Source organism: Coturnix japonica, chromosome 3 (assembly GCF_054131305.1).
Source record: "Coturnix japonica strain WE chromosome 3, WE-NBRP24, whole genome shotgun sequence".
Taxonomy (NCBI): domain Eukaryota; kingdom Metazoa; phylum Chordata; class Aves; order Galliformes; family Phasianidae; genus Coturnix; species Coturnix japonica.
Genome location: NC_140665.1, coordinates 56,098,860 through 56,111,498, shown reverse-complemented (window position 1 = coordinate 56,111,498; position 12,639 = coordinate 56,098,860). Strand labels below are relative to the sequence as shown.

Sequence of the window (12,639 nt, the reverse complement as noted above, 5' to 3'; positions counted from 1 at the left end):
AGCAAATGTATTTTCATGTGATCTTTAAATCACCTAGAGTCAGACTCTCACCTTAAACTTGCAAATCCCTTCTTAAACACTGAGGCAGTAAGCTGATTTGTGAGGGCAATATTGAAGCGTGGTAGCACTTCTGTGCCTGCTGCTGGAATCAGATCAGATTATCACAGGGAAAAAAACAGTAGGTTTGAGAAGTGACCTTATTTAAAGCACACAATAACTAGTAAATTCAAGACTAAATAATTCACAGTAACACATAAAGATCATGGCTATGTATGTTTGTTGATTTCTATATGATGTTACTGTTGTGAACATTTTTTCCCCTCATTCTATAAACAACAGATATCTGCTCTGAATACACCCAGCAGTGAAGTGACAATGAAAAATGTCGACCATCTTAACTTGTCTTTCAAATACACAGGCACTATCTTTCCCTACACATTATTTGTTATATCTGAATATTTTTTTTCTCGTTTCTTTTCTGCGTAGATTCTTATACACTGGATGATCTATGAGCTTTCTACAAGCACATAACACTATGGGAAAAACTTCTAGGACATATTATTCATTCTCTCATCCATTCCTTAAGACAGAAGCATTGGTGATTTTACTTCTAACTTTAAAATCTCTTTCAAATCTGAAGGGAAGGAAGATGTAGGCTTGGGAGGGTTCCCAAAAAGCTGAGAGACACAGAAAGAAAACATGGCAGTGGTAAGCTAAGAAGTCTCAGAGGTGAAGACACACACACACACACACAAACATAAGGAACACTTTTAACTATCGGGATCCTTAATTATGGCCATTCAGAGAATAACAGAGAAGTGATAGAACAGCCAAAAATATTCATATATTTCAGGCATAGATTGATCTCCACTCATTTCTATACAATATTACTGTTCCCTTTTTCCCTCACTCCCCATGGCATCCTGTAGTTAAGAGTGCAAGAGCACTCTTTGTCATGGAGGTTCTCCCCCTCCACAGGACCAGAAAAATGCATCAGTAAGAAAAAAATTCTTGAATGAATGAATAATAATTTATTCTCCACATTATTAACCTTCATTAAAATCCAATCGCATTACAAATCTGTGGAAGGCCTAGATCTCATTACAACAAACACAATAAAATTAAGAGAAGTGTTTGCTCTGAAAAAATCACAAGGTAAATGAACAGAAATTGCTGGCGAAACATGCATATTGAGCCCACTTTCCAAATAGCACTGGGACACAATGCCAGAGGTGACAAAATAGCCACAAACAGAAAGCGCATTTGTAGAATTACAGTCCAGAGCTATCTTCCAAAGTTGTTACTTTTAAGGAAACATAATGCAATTGAAATAGTTTCCTTCTTCGTAATCATTTGAAGTGCTACATGTCATAAACTGGGAATGCAGCATGTCATATTTTCAGTGGGTGCTCATATTCTGACATCTCAGCCTAACTGGTAGAATTGATTTGATAGAAAGAAGAAGGCATGACGTCAAGTGTACTTCCACCAATCCCTCATGTTGAACATAATTCTATAAAATAAAGGTAATAAAGTAAAAAATATTTGAGATGTTTAATTATCTGAATGCACGTTGCCATTTCCAAGAGAAATTAAATAGTTTTCAGCAATTAATATAAATCTAATATAAATGCATAAAATGAAATAGTTTTAAAAGTTAATATGAGATGAAATACACTCATATACAAATGAAATAGTATGCTGTTTATTCACTATGGTTAGAGATATCAAACAGGGAAACCTTGAGTACAAATTTCAGTCATAAGAGAAATCAGTGTTCAAAATCATGCCTGCACCTATAATACCAGGATTAATTTTGGTCACATCACTCTTCTTTAACAAGATTTTCTTTCAAGAATCCATTTTTCTGCCAGAATTCTTTTATTCTGCTTTCCCAATCAGACAATAAGCTCTTATATAACACCATAATTTGATTCTACAAAATAGGACATTACACAGATCTGGGGAGGTGGGCGTAGAAAATTTGGGTTAATGGGAAATTAGTAAAGTTTCAATTTCAAATATATGACTTCTAAAACTTTAAAATATTTTCCAATATTGTGGAAAGGGCAAGATATTTTTCTCTGGTTTGCACAGCCAAGGACTGCATGAGCTCTCTCAGTAACGTGGCCAGCTGAGAGCTCAGTGCTCAGTGATGACCAAATCACATCATCATCTTCACAATGACTGAGCTCTACTTCTCTTATTCTGCCATTACATCTCAGCACCTTAAGTCAGTAACCTCATAACCTCATGTTTTGTTCTTTCTTTGTTTTTAGTCACTTTTACAATTTTTTTTTTTCTTTTTTCTTTTTTCCTGTTTGAACGCTTTTCTTCATAAGTTATATAGAACTGTTCCTGATATGGGTAGAAATGCTTATTCATTTAATCCATAAAAATGGTTTTAGATACATCAGCTACTTCTTCTCCATTTGAGTTGATTTTATTTTGATTTCTAATCAAAATGTTTTTTTTATCAAATTACAGAAGAACAATATTGCCTTTATTAACCAAATCTGTAATCTAATTTTAAAACAAATCAAGTTATGCTGACAAGATCAGTATTCCATAAACCTGTTGACTATCTCTAACTATATTACATTCTTAATTCTTCATTAATCACCCCCTGTATTGGCAGTTCCATTACTCTGTTTAGAATTAAGGATGACAAGCTTTTAATTAATTGGGTGATCCTGATCCTTTATGTCAGTTTGTTTAGTGTTACTTTTCAAGTCATCAGGAACTTTCCAGGACTGCTCCATATTATTTTGTTAAACACCAAGCAAAACCAGGTAGTGCTAAGAGTCCTGACAAGCCATTTTAGAATTCTGGATATACTAATCACCTGAAGTGCCACCATCTACTGCATAATGTGCCCTCAACTGATTATTAAAATGGAAGCTATTTCATTATCATTCTATACAAAAGCATCATCTGGTCCAGTCTCCTTCCCAGTGCCAGCAGGAAGATTAACTGAGAAATAAAATTAAGAAAATGAAATTCACTCAGTTCTACCTCACATAGCCTAGCCTCCAAAAAAAACCAAAAAAACACAGCAACAGCAAAAACAAACAAACAAACCCCAAAAAACTAACAGGAATTAAATGCAAAAATAAGATTCATTAGCAAATGAAGCACAAAGAATCAATGATATTAAGAAGCAAGGCTTTTGTGAAGTCTTTCCTAGCCTTAGGAGGATGTTAACCTGAACTCAATCCAGATCTCACACTAGCATGAATGACATGATATTGCCCCAAAATTATTTTCAAAAAGAAAGACCTATGGGGAGAAGGAAAGAATCATGAATGCATCTGGGAAATCTCATCAGCACCCCTTCCCCAACACTTACTGCTGGTATTGCTTTTCTCTTCAGCTCTTCCAAGCTCCCATCCATGTTACCTGCAGCCCTTCCTACACACTTCAAATTAATCTGCAAATAGTATCAAAATAACACTGAAAAATAGCATGCTTCCAAAACTGCACAGTGAGGAACTACACTGACAGGAGCAAATCCTAAGATTTCAATATTTTTTTATGCTTAATTTTTAATAGATTTAGGTCCTATAAAACTGTGAGTGTTAAAAAAGTTGGTTACATTAATGTACTTTAAAATTCTCAATTGCTACAAAATTAATACTACACTTTAAAACTTGAAAGAGCCTGATTATGAAAGCAAGCTGAAGTATAAAGCACAATAATGAATCATATTTCCAAAAAGATGCTTTTTATTCCCTTTTTTTTTTTTTTTTTCCCTCAGTTGAAATTAAAAACAGAAGTGTCAGTTACAGTTCTACAGTTAATAAAAACTAATAGGGTAAGATTAAATCAACCTGCAGTTATGCTCTTTGGGAATGAGCACAGACCAAAGATCTGTGAACATTAATCCCCAAACTTCAGAGAAGTTTTAATGGTTATCTAGTCTGGGCGTACCCATAGCATTTTCAAGTGCTGCAATATGAATTATTATCCACGTCCACTCTTTTACAGCTGCAATTGATGCCATGGATTAATGCAATGCAATACATTTTCTTGCCACATACAGTGATCCTCTACAAAGCATGATCTATTGACTTGTTACTAGCACTTTGGATAAATTGCTACAGCCTCCATACCACAGCACTCTGCTCTATAAAGAGCTGCTGTGCAGCCTGAGGTTAAACCAGGGATGGCAATACCGTAGGTAAGAGATGGCAGTTCTGGCAGAGGTGACAACTGATCTCTTCCTGCTCAGCCAAGGGGAAGCAGCCTGCTCCATCATATGGCTGATGGGCTTCAGTTAGTGAATGAGATTGGTTATCAACACCAGAATGTGCAGGCTGTGAAGCGCCAAGGACAAGCACCATCTCTTTCTGCAGGTCTTTGGCTGATAGTGTCTGCTTGTGGGAACCTCAGAGAGCATGCAAGAGAAGGCACTGCACCCAACAGTCACTTTGAGAATCATAGAATAGAATCATAGAAAACTGGAAAAGACCTTAAAGATCATCGAGTCCGACTGCAAGCTAACCATTCTATCCAACCCCAACAACCCTCTGCTAAATCATGTCCCTAAGCACCACATCCGAACAGTTTTTAAACACATCCAGGGATGGTGACTCAACCACCTCCCTGGAGAGCCTATTTCAGCACTTACCAACCCTTTCTGTAAAGACAGTTCTCATAATATACAACCTAAACTTACCCTGGCACAACTTGAGGCCATTTACCCTTGTCCTGTCACCTGTCACCAGTGAGAAGAGATCAACCCTGCTCTCACTGTAAGCAGGGCAACAAGGTTTCCCCTCAGCCTCTTTTTCCCCAGACTAAGCAGACCCAGTTCCTTCAGTCTCTCCCCATAGGGCATATTCTCCAAGCCCTTCACAAGCTTTATTGCCCTTCTTTGGACCTGTTCCAGCACCTCTATGTCCCTTCAGTAGTGAGGTGCCCAAAACTGAACTCAGTACTCAAGGTGAGGCCTCACCAATGGTGAGTACAGGGGCAGGATGACTTCCCTAGTCCTGCTCACCACACCACTCCTGATACAAGCCAGGATGCCATTGGCCTTCTTGGCCACCTGGGCACACTGCTGGCTCATATTCAGCTGGCTGTCCATCAGCACACCAAGGCCCCTTCCCATCAGTCAGCTTTCCAGCCACTCCTCCCCAAGCCTGTAGGGTTGCCTAAGGTTGTTGTGACCAAAGCAGTGTTGTGACCAAGCTAGAAGAGCCCACCAACTGAGGTCTGCTACCTCTAATCATAAATAAAGAGATATAAGGTGATGTGCTGCTGAATACGTCCCTATAAAGAACTAACCACAAACAAAATCACCCCCCAGAAGAAATATGGGGAGAATTCAGCAAAACCACATCTTATTGCACAGTTCTGGAAGAAATCTTTCACTTAGTACAGAGAGCTTGCAGCTGCAAATACCAGAAAAGAGATACTAAGCAACACTGAATATAGCAAACACAAAAAGCTGAAAACTAATTTAGCGGAGGTCAGTGTCTGAACTTTCAGTTTAATGCCAATTCAACTGAGTCATCAGCATTGCAATCCTTTGAAAAAGTGGATACCATGCTTAATTCACACAATCTGACAGGAGCTTGGCTAGGCACTCTGCCTAGTCTCCTGCTAGGTAACTCAGCTGTGCAATAGCCCTTTCTTATGGATATAAGCATCATTAGAATTCTATATGTGACAATCTGCACAATAAGCAGAATACAGGTTGAACATGCCAGCTGATGTTCCAAATCAGATATCTGTTTCACAGGATGCTCACTGATCAACAAGCATGCAATTCTAGCATTCAATTCCAAAAGGAATAAGACCGAGTTTCTTTACTCCAAACTTTGTTTAAATACTTTCTTAAAAAATTATTCCATCCTACATCACAGCAAACTGGTAAACCTTTAAAGAGCAGGAGACTGGCGCATTTGGAACCTGCCAGTGAGATCTTCAGTGTTTCCAATTACTAGTTGGCCAAAAGCCCAGAAACAGTCATAAGTGCCAAATACATTTTTAAAAACAACAACAACTTATAAATATTGGTGTAATGTGGTCACTTCTGCAGTGACAAATGAAAAATATATTTTTTAAAGTATCACATTTATTTAAAGTTATTCATCTTAGTTTATTCTAGAAAAATGTTCAGCTTATAAACAGCAGAAATATGAGTAATAAAATTATAAAATATCAGCACTCTATTTAGGCTCTACTCATAGCTGTAATGTAAATCTCTAATAATATCAATTGTGAGGTTAAAAAGGTAAGATTTCACTTGAAACCTTAAGGTAACTGTTCTACTGTAAAGGTAAATATTCACTCTGTCCACTTAATTTCTTTGCTTTTAAATAAATGATTGGAAATTATACATCTTTCTGTACTTTTATTGGCTTCAAAAGACTAAAATAAGCATTTAAGATTAACGGCTTCAAGATGCAAATGAACGGCCCATCTTATATACTCAGTGCCATATTTTCCAGAACCCATCACTGATGCTAACTGTATCTGATTTCCCAAGTCCTCTGCCTCCCATACCAACACAATGAGTTCTCATGCACAGCACACAGCAAAGGCTGCAAATCAAGCTCCCTGCCTTAAACACTCCAGCTTGAAAGTGCAGAAGGTGAGCAGCCCAAACCTAAGCAGTGCTGTATACATCCCACATCAGCACAAACAAATTTGATTCTGCTCTGCTCCTTTCACTTCCCTCATTCCAAAAATCAAATTGAATTTGCATGGAATCAGAACAACATTTTAATTCTCCAGATGGCCATGAAAAGTCAGTTTCTCAGTGTCAACATCATAGGGGTCTTAACGTTGAAAAAAAATAAAAAAACTAAGAAAATAAAAAACAACCCCTTAAGCTTACTTTTGTTTTTCAGTGTTTGCCCACATTTACAGATGAGCACTTCACACTTGCAGGAGGGGGACAGAGAGCAGCCCAGCTCCCCAGCATTTACCCACAGATGGATACTGTGCCCCTGTCTCTGTGGGATTACTGCTACTGATAGCCAGGGCTCTGTGACTGGTAGATGCTGTGAACAACAGTATAATAATAATAGTAATAATAAGCATCAATACCTATTCCATTTGCAGCTCTGATAAAGCTGTAATCTTTAGTGTAAAGCTTCCTGTCCATCTATTATTATTTAAAACTAATAGATGTAACAGCTTATTAAAATCAAAACATTTGGGAAAGAAAAAAAAGCGCAACAAAAATACACAGGACTTTCCCCCAGCTGCTTTACAATTCTTCACATCTTACTGAAAATCACAGCCTTGCTCTAAACTTCTGTAGAGCAAGAGCGAGTAATTCTGCTGTGTACATATATTAAGCTCTGGACAGGCTGAACTATTGACCTCCTTTGCTGCTAAAACATCAGTTAATCATAAAGCTGAGCTGTTAGCTGTTACTCAGAGCAGTAGCAAATACAGCAGAATAACTTATAACTTACAGTTGATAAAGCAGCCTAACTGGACAATTTTAGATTACAACATATTTTCTACAGCTCCCCAAAGGAAAGGCAGGGTATGCAATCACAACTCAGAGATACAACTCAAAAATAAATAAATAAATAAATAAATAAAACCACTCTCAAAACAAAATAGCCACAGAAAACTACCTTAGAATTACTTGCAATGAAAATACTAACTTTGCCTTTGGTTTTAGAATGCTTAAGAAGTGAATAATTACAGGAACAACAGCAGGCAAGAAGTGCAGGCATTGTTGCCAGCTTGGGCACACCATGAGATGCAACTGGAAGGATGTAGACTCCAGCATCAGCAGCTCCTGATAATTTCTGAACAGCACACAAGGGTACACAATGCTGTTCTCAGCACAAAGTTTGTCTGTGCTCAAAAAATGGAAGAACAAAGACTATACCTGGCTTTTAAGAAGGAGAATTATGGTTTGCTTAACATGTTTTAAGCTCCCTTCAATCCTTTAATGACACTCTATTGTTTCGTAAATTTCATTGCTCAGCACTATCTTTAATTGTGGATATAGGACTGCAAACTGACAAAACAGCATGCGAGTTATTTAGCAAAACAAAGCCATGTAGCTTCAGCGTAGAGAAATATTACTTAGGAAATTGCAGTTAGATAAACAGGCTTCTGGAAGACTTAACTACTGAAGGAATTAAACCTTCTTTAGAAAACTATTTTGTTTGGTATTATTGGAAATGTTCACTAAGTCACTAGACAATGTTCTTGCCATGAGGAAGATGGAAAGTGATGAAAATACTTAATAATAAACGTGCATGTCTGATACAGAGATACATACAGTCATTGCTCTAATTGTTCAGAAGCTGGATACATCTCCAGCAAATCAAAAGCTAACTGATCGATAATACGTTGTTACCAAATGTCAAGAAACTCTAAATACTAAATGAATTCTGTAGAAAATCATTTTCAATCTTCATTCAAAAATAATGCTAACATTTACTTTGGTATTAAATAAACAGAAGCAGAATACTAACCTATTCCTATTGATGTGTCAGTGAGTTAGTTAGTTGTTACTGGTACCTGGAACATGAACACTAACAACTCATCAGATCAATGTTCACTAATGTGTGCTTTTTAATCTGTATAGAGAGCAGTCAAACTTCATGTTGAAAATTCATTTATTTCTCTCTACTTCACTTGACACTGATCAGATAATCAATTATAATTTGTTTCAGAATTTGAACTAATACCTACGCAACTTGTAGAAAGACAAAACTGACAATGAACTCAGAGGGGAAGAAAAAAAAAAGTATTTGTTTGAAAAATAAGTGAGCTTGTCAGAAACAAGAATTAGGAATAATTGAAGAATCTCCAGAAACAAGACACAGCCGCAGAGAATGTCATCTAATATAGCACAGTAAATCACCTGCCAGTCACAAGTACAAAATCAGGAGGCAGAAGAGACTGCAGTGTTAGTTATTCCATTCTTAGCTTTACCTCTTCTTAAAAATCTTCTTTTCAGAAACGACTTTTTATCAGTTACCTTTTCAGAGCAAACTCTTAAAAATACAATTCATATCAGCTTGTGTTTGCAATTATCTTACAAATGCCTTGGGATAAGCACTGTGGAAAAGGAACACCTGCCCCCATTTTCCAGCCAGGAGAGAAGGCAGCACGGTGACCTGATGTCCAACCTGATGCTTTGTGTGAGTCATCCTGTAATGCTGGGCTCAGTGCTCCAGCCTCCACAAATTCCTGCTCACTCACCTTCTAACTGAAATTGGTTAATAGTGATACTTATTCATTTTTGCTTTTCTGGAATACAAAGAACCCATCTTACCTTCAAGGTAAACGGTGGAAAATATTGTTATTAAAACAACATTACCATGAAAGTTCATGTTTTTTAATGGTGGTGGGGTTTTTTTTTGTTTGCTTGTTTTTGTTTTGTTTTTTGTTTTAAATGTGGTTCATTTCAGAGAGAATTAAATTAAGTTGAAAATTTACGTCAAGTCAGACTAGATGTTGATGCCTTACTTGCAGGTTTTTAATTTATGAACTCCACAATAACATTTCCCCTTAGTTGCTTTTAAAAATGCGTTAAGTCTCATGCAAATCATGATCTCCTTTCTTTTCCTTTCTCATTTAAAAGCTATTGTCTGTCACACACAGGGTAAATGAAATATTTTTCAAGTGCTGGGGAAAAGGAATCCAAACATTCGGGATTTGTTCATCTTGGCTCAAACTCTTTAAAACAGGAGCTGTTTTCAAATTTCTACTGTTTCAGGAGAATGTCTAAAACAATTCAGTACCATAAATCAATGCCTACCCTTACTTAGATCTCAACAGCTGTCATCTTAACTGAGACAGACAAAAATATCTTTTCACTTCACAGGAAAGGGAGATTAAATTATAAATAAGATCAAAAAAATTCAACAATGCCCTCAGTTTCATCTTGCTCCAGCTGCAAGCTTATTGGCTAGGGTTAAATGAACAGTGTGCCTCAGCTTCTGACAAGATTCTGCCCAGTTTCAGAACAGACTGTCTAATTTTCAAGGGATTCATACTTACTGACCTAGTTGACTGTAAGTATTAGCTTGTGATCTAGATATTGATCTTCTTCAAATAAGAGAAATGAATGGTAATAAGTGATTACATGAGAATTGGAATAGCTGTCCATCTGAGGTCTGTGACCAATGTATGAAAATAAACATTTTATCTTATATATGTCTATGTATATATGACTGTTCACTGTTAAATCTGTCACTGAAGCTCTTATTTCTTACTACTTTAATGTAGTTTTGAATAGATGGTTATCAGCACCTTCACTATATCTACCACAGTGTGAATTTTCAAAATCTGTAAGTCAGGCCCTATAAATCTTGAGATTAGAAGAAAAACCCCACAATTTAAGTTTCCTTTTATTTACTTCCCAGTCTGATGCTCAAACCTCTAATTTTTCTCCTCTGCAACTATGAGAGGTAGGCATTATCTTTCTTATGAAAGCTGAGATTAAAATAACTCTAAGTAGCTTTGCAAGGAAGAGCATATAACACATGTTGGCAGTGCTTAATCTTCTTGGCGCTGGCCACACAGAAGCACTTGAATAAAAACAACAAAACAGAAGTAGACTGCGAGAATTAGCAACACATGTTTTTTGTGGTAGTGGGTCAAAAATGGAGAAGAGAAGGCACTCCTAGTGATATCTGCACATGTACTTTAGAAACTGCTAGAGATTCTGGCAGACTTTGCATATGTGTTTGGAAAAAAGGTAATGCAGGACTCTGCCTTTTTTTGCAAAATTCTATTTGTTAAACATAATTTTTCAATGTAATTTCCTTTATGTTAAAGTTGATTTACAACGCGATTAAAAGGTGAAAAAAGAGGTTGACTGTCCTCTCCAGAAATGGAAATGAGGTCTCTTTTCTTCCATGAAGAGAAGTTTTCTAACTGTCTATCATCTTACCTGTTTACCAGCCTCTCACGGTTAGCACACATCACAAGAGACAGTGGCCAAGTAAAGCAGTGGATGCAGCATGCCCATATTCAGACAAAATTTGGATCCCAGAGCAGTTTAGGATCCTCTCCATGCTAAGAACCTTTAAGTTCTGCTACAGGTTAATTAGAAGCTAACAGACCTGCAAAATAACTACACGGATATATTTTTTTATTATTTTCTTGTGAGCAGCACTTACCTGCACACTTGGTTCTGGTGATGAGTGGTGGTCCTGGCTGTCCAGTGCCACCTTCACCCGGTCTGGTAAGCAAGACCCGAATCTCATATTCAGTGTCTGGATCCAAGTGCCAGAGCTTGTAGGTTGGGGCATTGACAGCATGGGTTTCAGTCCAGGTCCCAGATGTCATTCGGTACTCCACTTCTTTCAAAATAATGGGTCCATCACCAATAATTGAATTTGCATTGAGCTGAATTAGCAAATAAGTTGGCCCAACGCCCAGCAACTGTGGGGGTGCTATTGGTCGAGGAGGCTCTGTATGGGAGACAATTAAAAAAATGTCAATGATGAAACATTAAGAGGAGGGCTCCTTCCATGGAAAAGTTTTTAGGTTTTGGACTGCAAAGATTTAAAAGCTGAAAGCAAAATCAAGCCAACATCAAGTGAAGAAGAGCTGAAGAGGATTTCAGCTCATAGAGGCTAGTGGCAGACCACTGGTATGTGATCAACATTATGTTTTCCATTTAGAAGTCTCAGATCATTCATATAATTTCCTACAGCAATCATTTGCATTTCAGAAAAATAACTGCTTTTCTTTTATTGGTAGAAGCTACATACATACCTTTCCTTAAAGAAACAGTTGTAATTCATCCACAAACTCTACACAGAACATTCTTAAAAATCACTATTGCTGCAATTTATCTAAAGTCTGTCAGTTATGGTGAAAGATACAGCTACCTCTTACAGCCTTTCAGAATGTTCGGAACAGAACAAAACTGCAATCACGTATTTCACAGAATCACGGAATCATGATTTCATTATTTTACTCCAAGATAACTTACTACTGATATAGAAGTTCAAACAATAGGATGTATACTGGCTCTTGTTTTTCTCTCTTCAAAACATCTTCCACCCCAAAATTTAAACAGCTGCTATGTGAGAAGAAAGCAACAGACCAAACAGTGAAATCTCCCTTATCCTGAGAAACATATCTGCAAAGTAGGACATTGCCTACGAATGATTTGTGTTAAAAAAAAACAAAAAAAAACAAAAAAAAACCAAAAACCGCAACAACAGTCACTTATCTATTAAAATGAATCCACTGATAAACATGGAAGGTTCATCTTCATTCCAAATGTCTCATATTTTAACTAATCTGTTTCAGTTAATTAGGCAACAATACTGAATTCAATGCACATAGGGGTTTCACACAGCAGCAATGAGGAACTAACAACATGGCAACTCAGAGCAGGTAAAGGGATCTTATGGCCAGTATATTAGAAAAAAAAAGACAGAGCCCCAGATCCGAAGATTTTCCTCAATTTTGTCCCTTCTTACTGCCATTGTCCCTCACCTCTCCAAACAAGAGAAAATAATTTGTGGAAGGATTGCATATATTCTGCCTCCCAGGAATGACCCTACCAATGTCGCGTGAAGAGTGACGATTGAGAAGGGCTTGCAGAAGGTCTCCACGCCTTCCTTTTCCATCCCACCCTCAACATATGGTGAAGGTCATGCAGGAACTCCCCAGTTCTCTAGGTTCTAG

General features: G+C 37.2%; 1 protein-coding gene across 1 annotated transcript in view; it reads right to left on the bottom strand.

The window, feature by feature from the left end:
- Positions 1-12,639, bottom strand: part of PTPRK (protein tyrosine phosphatase receptor type K) — a 392,252-nt gene that overhangs the window by 152,787 nt on the left and 226,826 nt on the right. The window contains exon 8 of the mRNA XM_015858508.3: positions 11,115-11,408. Within this exon, the coding sequence (XP_015713994.2) occupies positions 11,115-11,408 (294 nt within the window). The remainder of the gene's footprint in view (positions 1-11,114; positions 11,409-12,639) is intronic.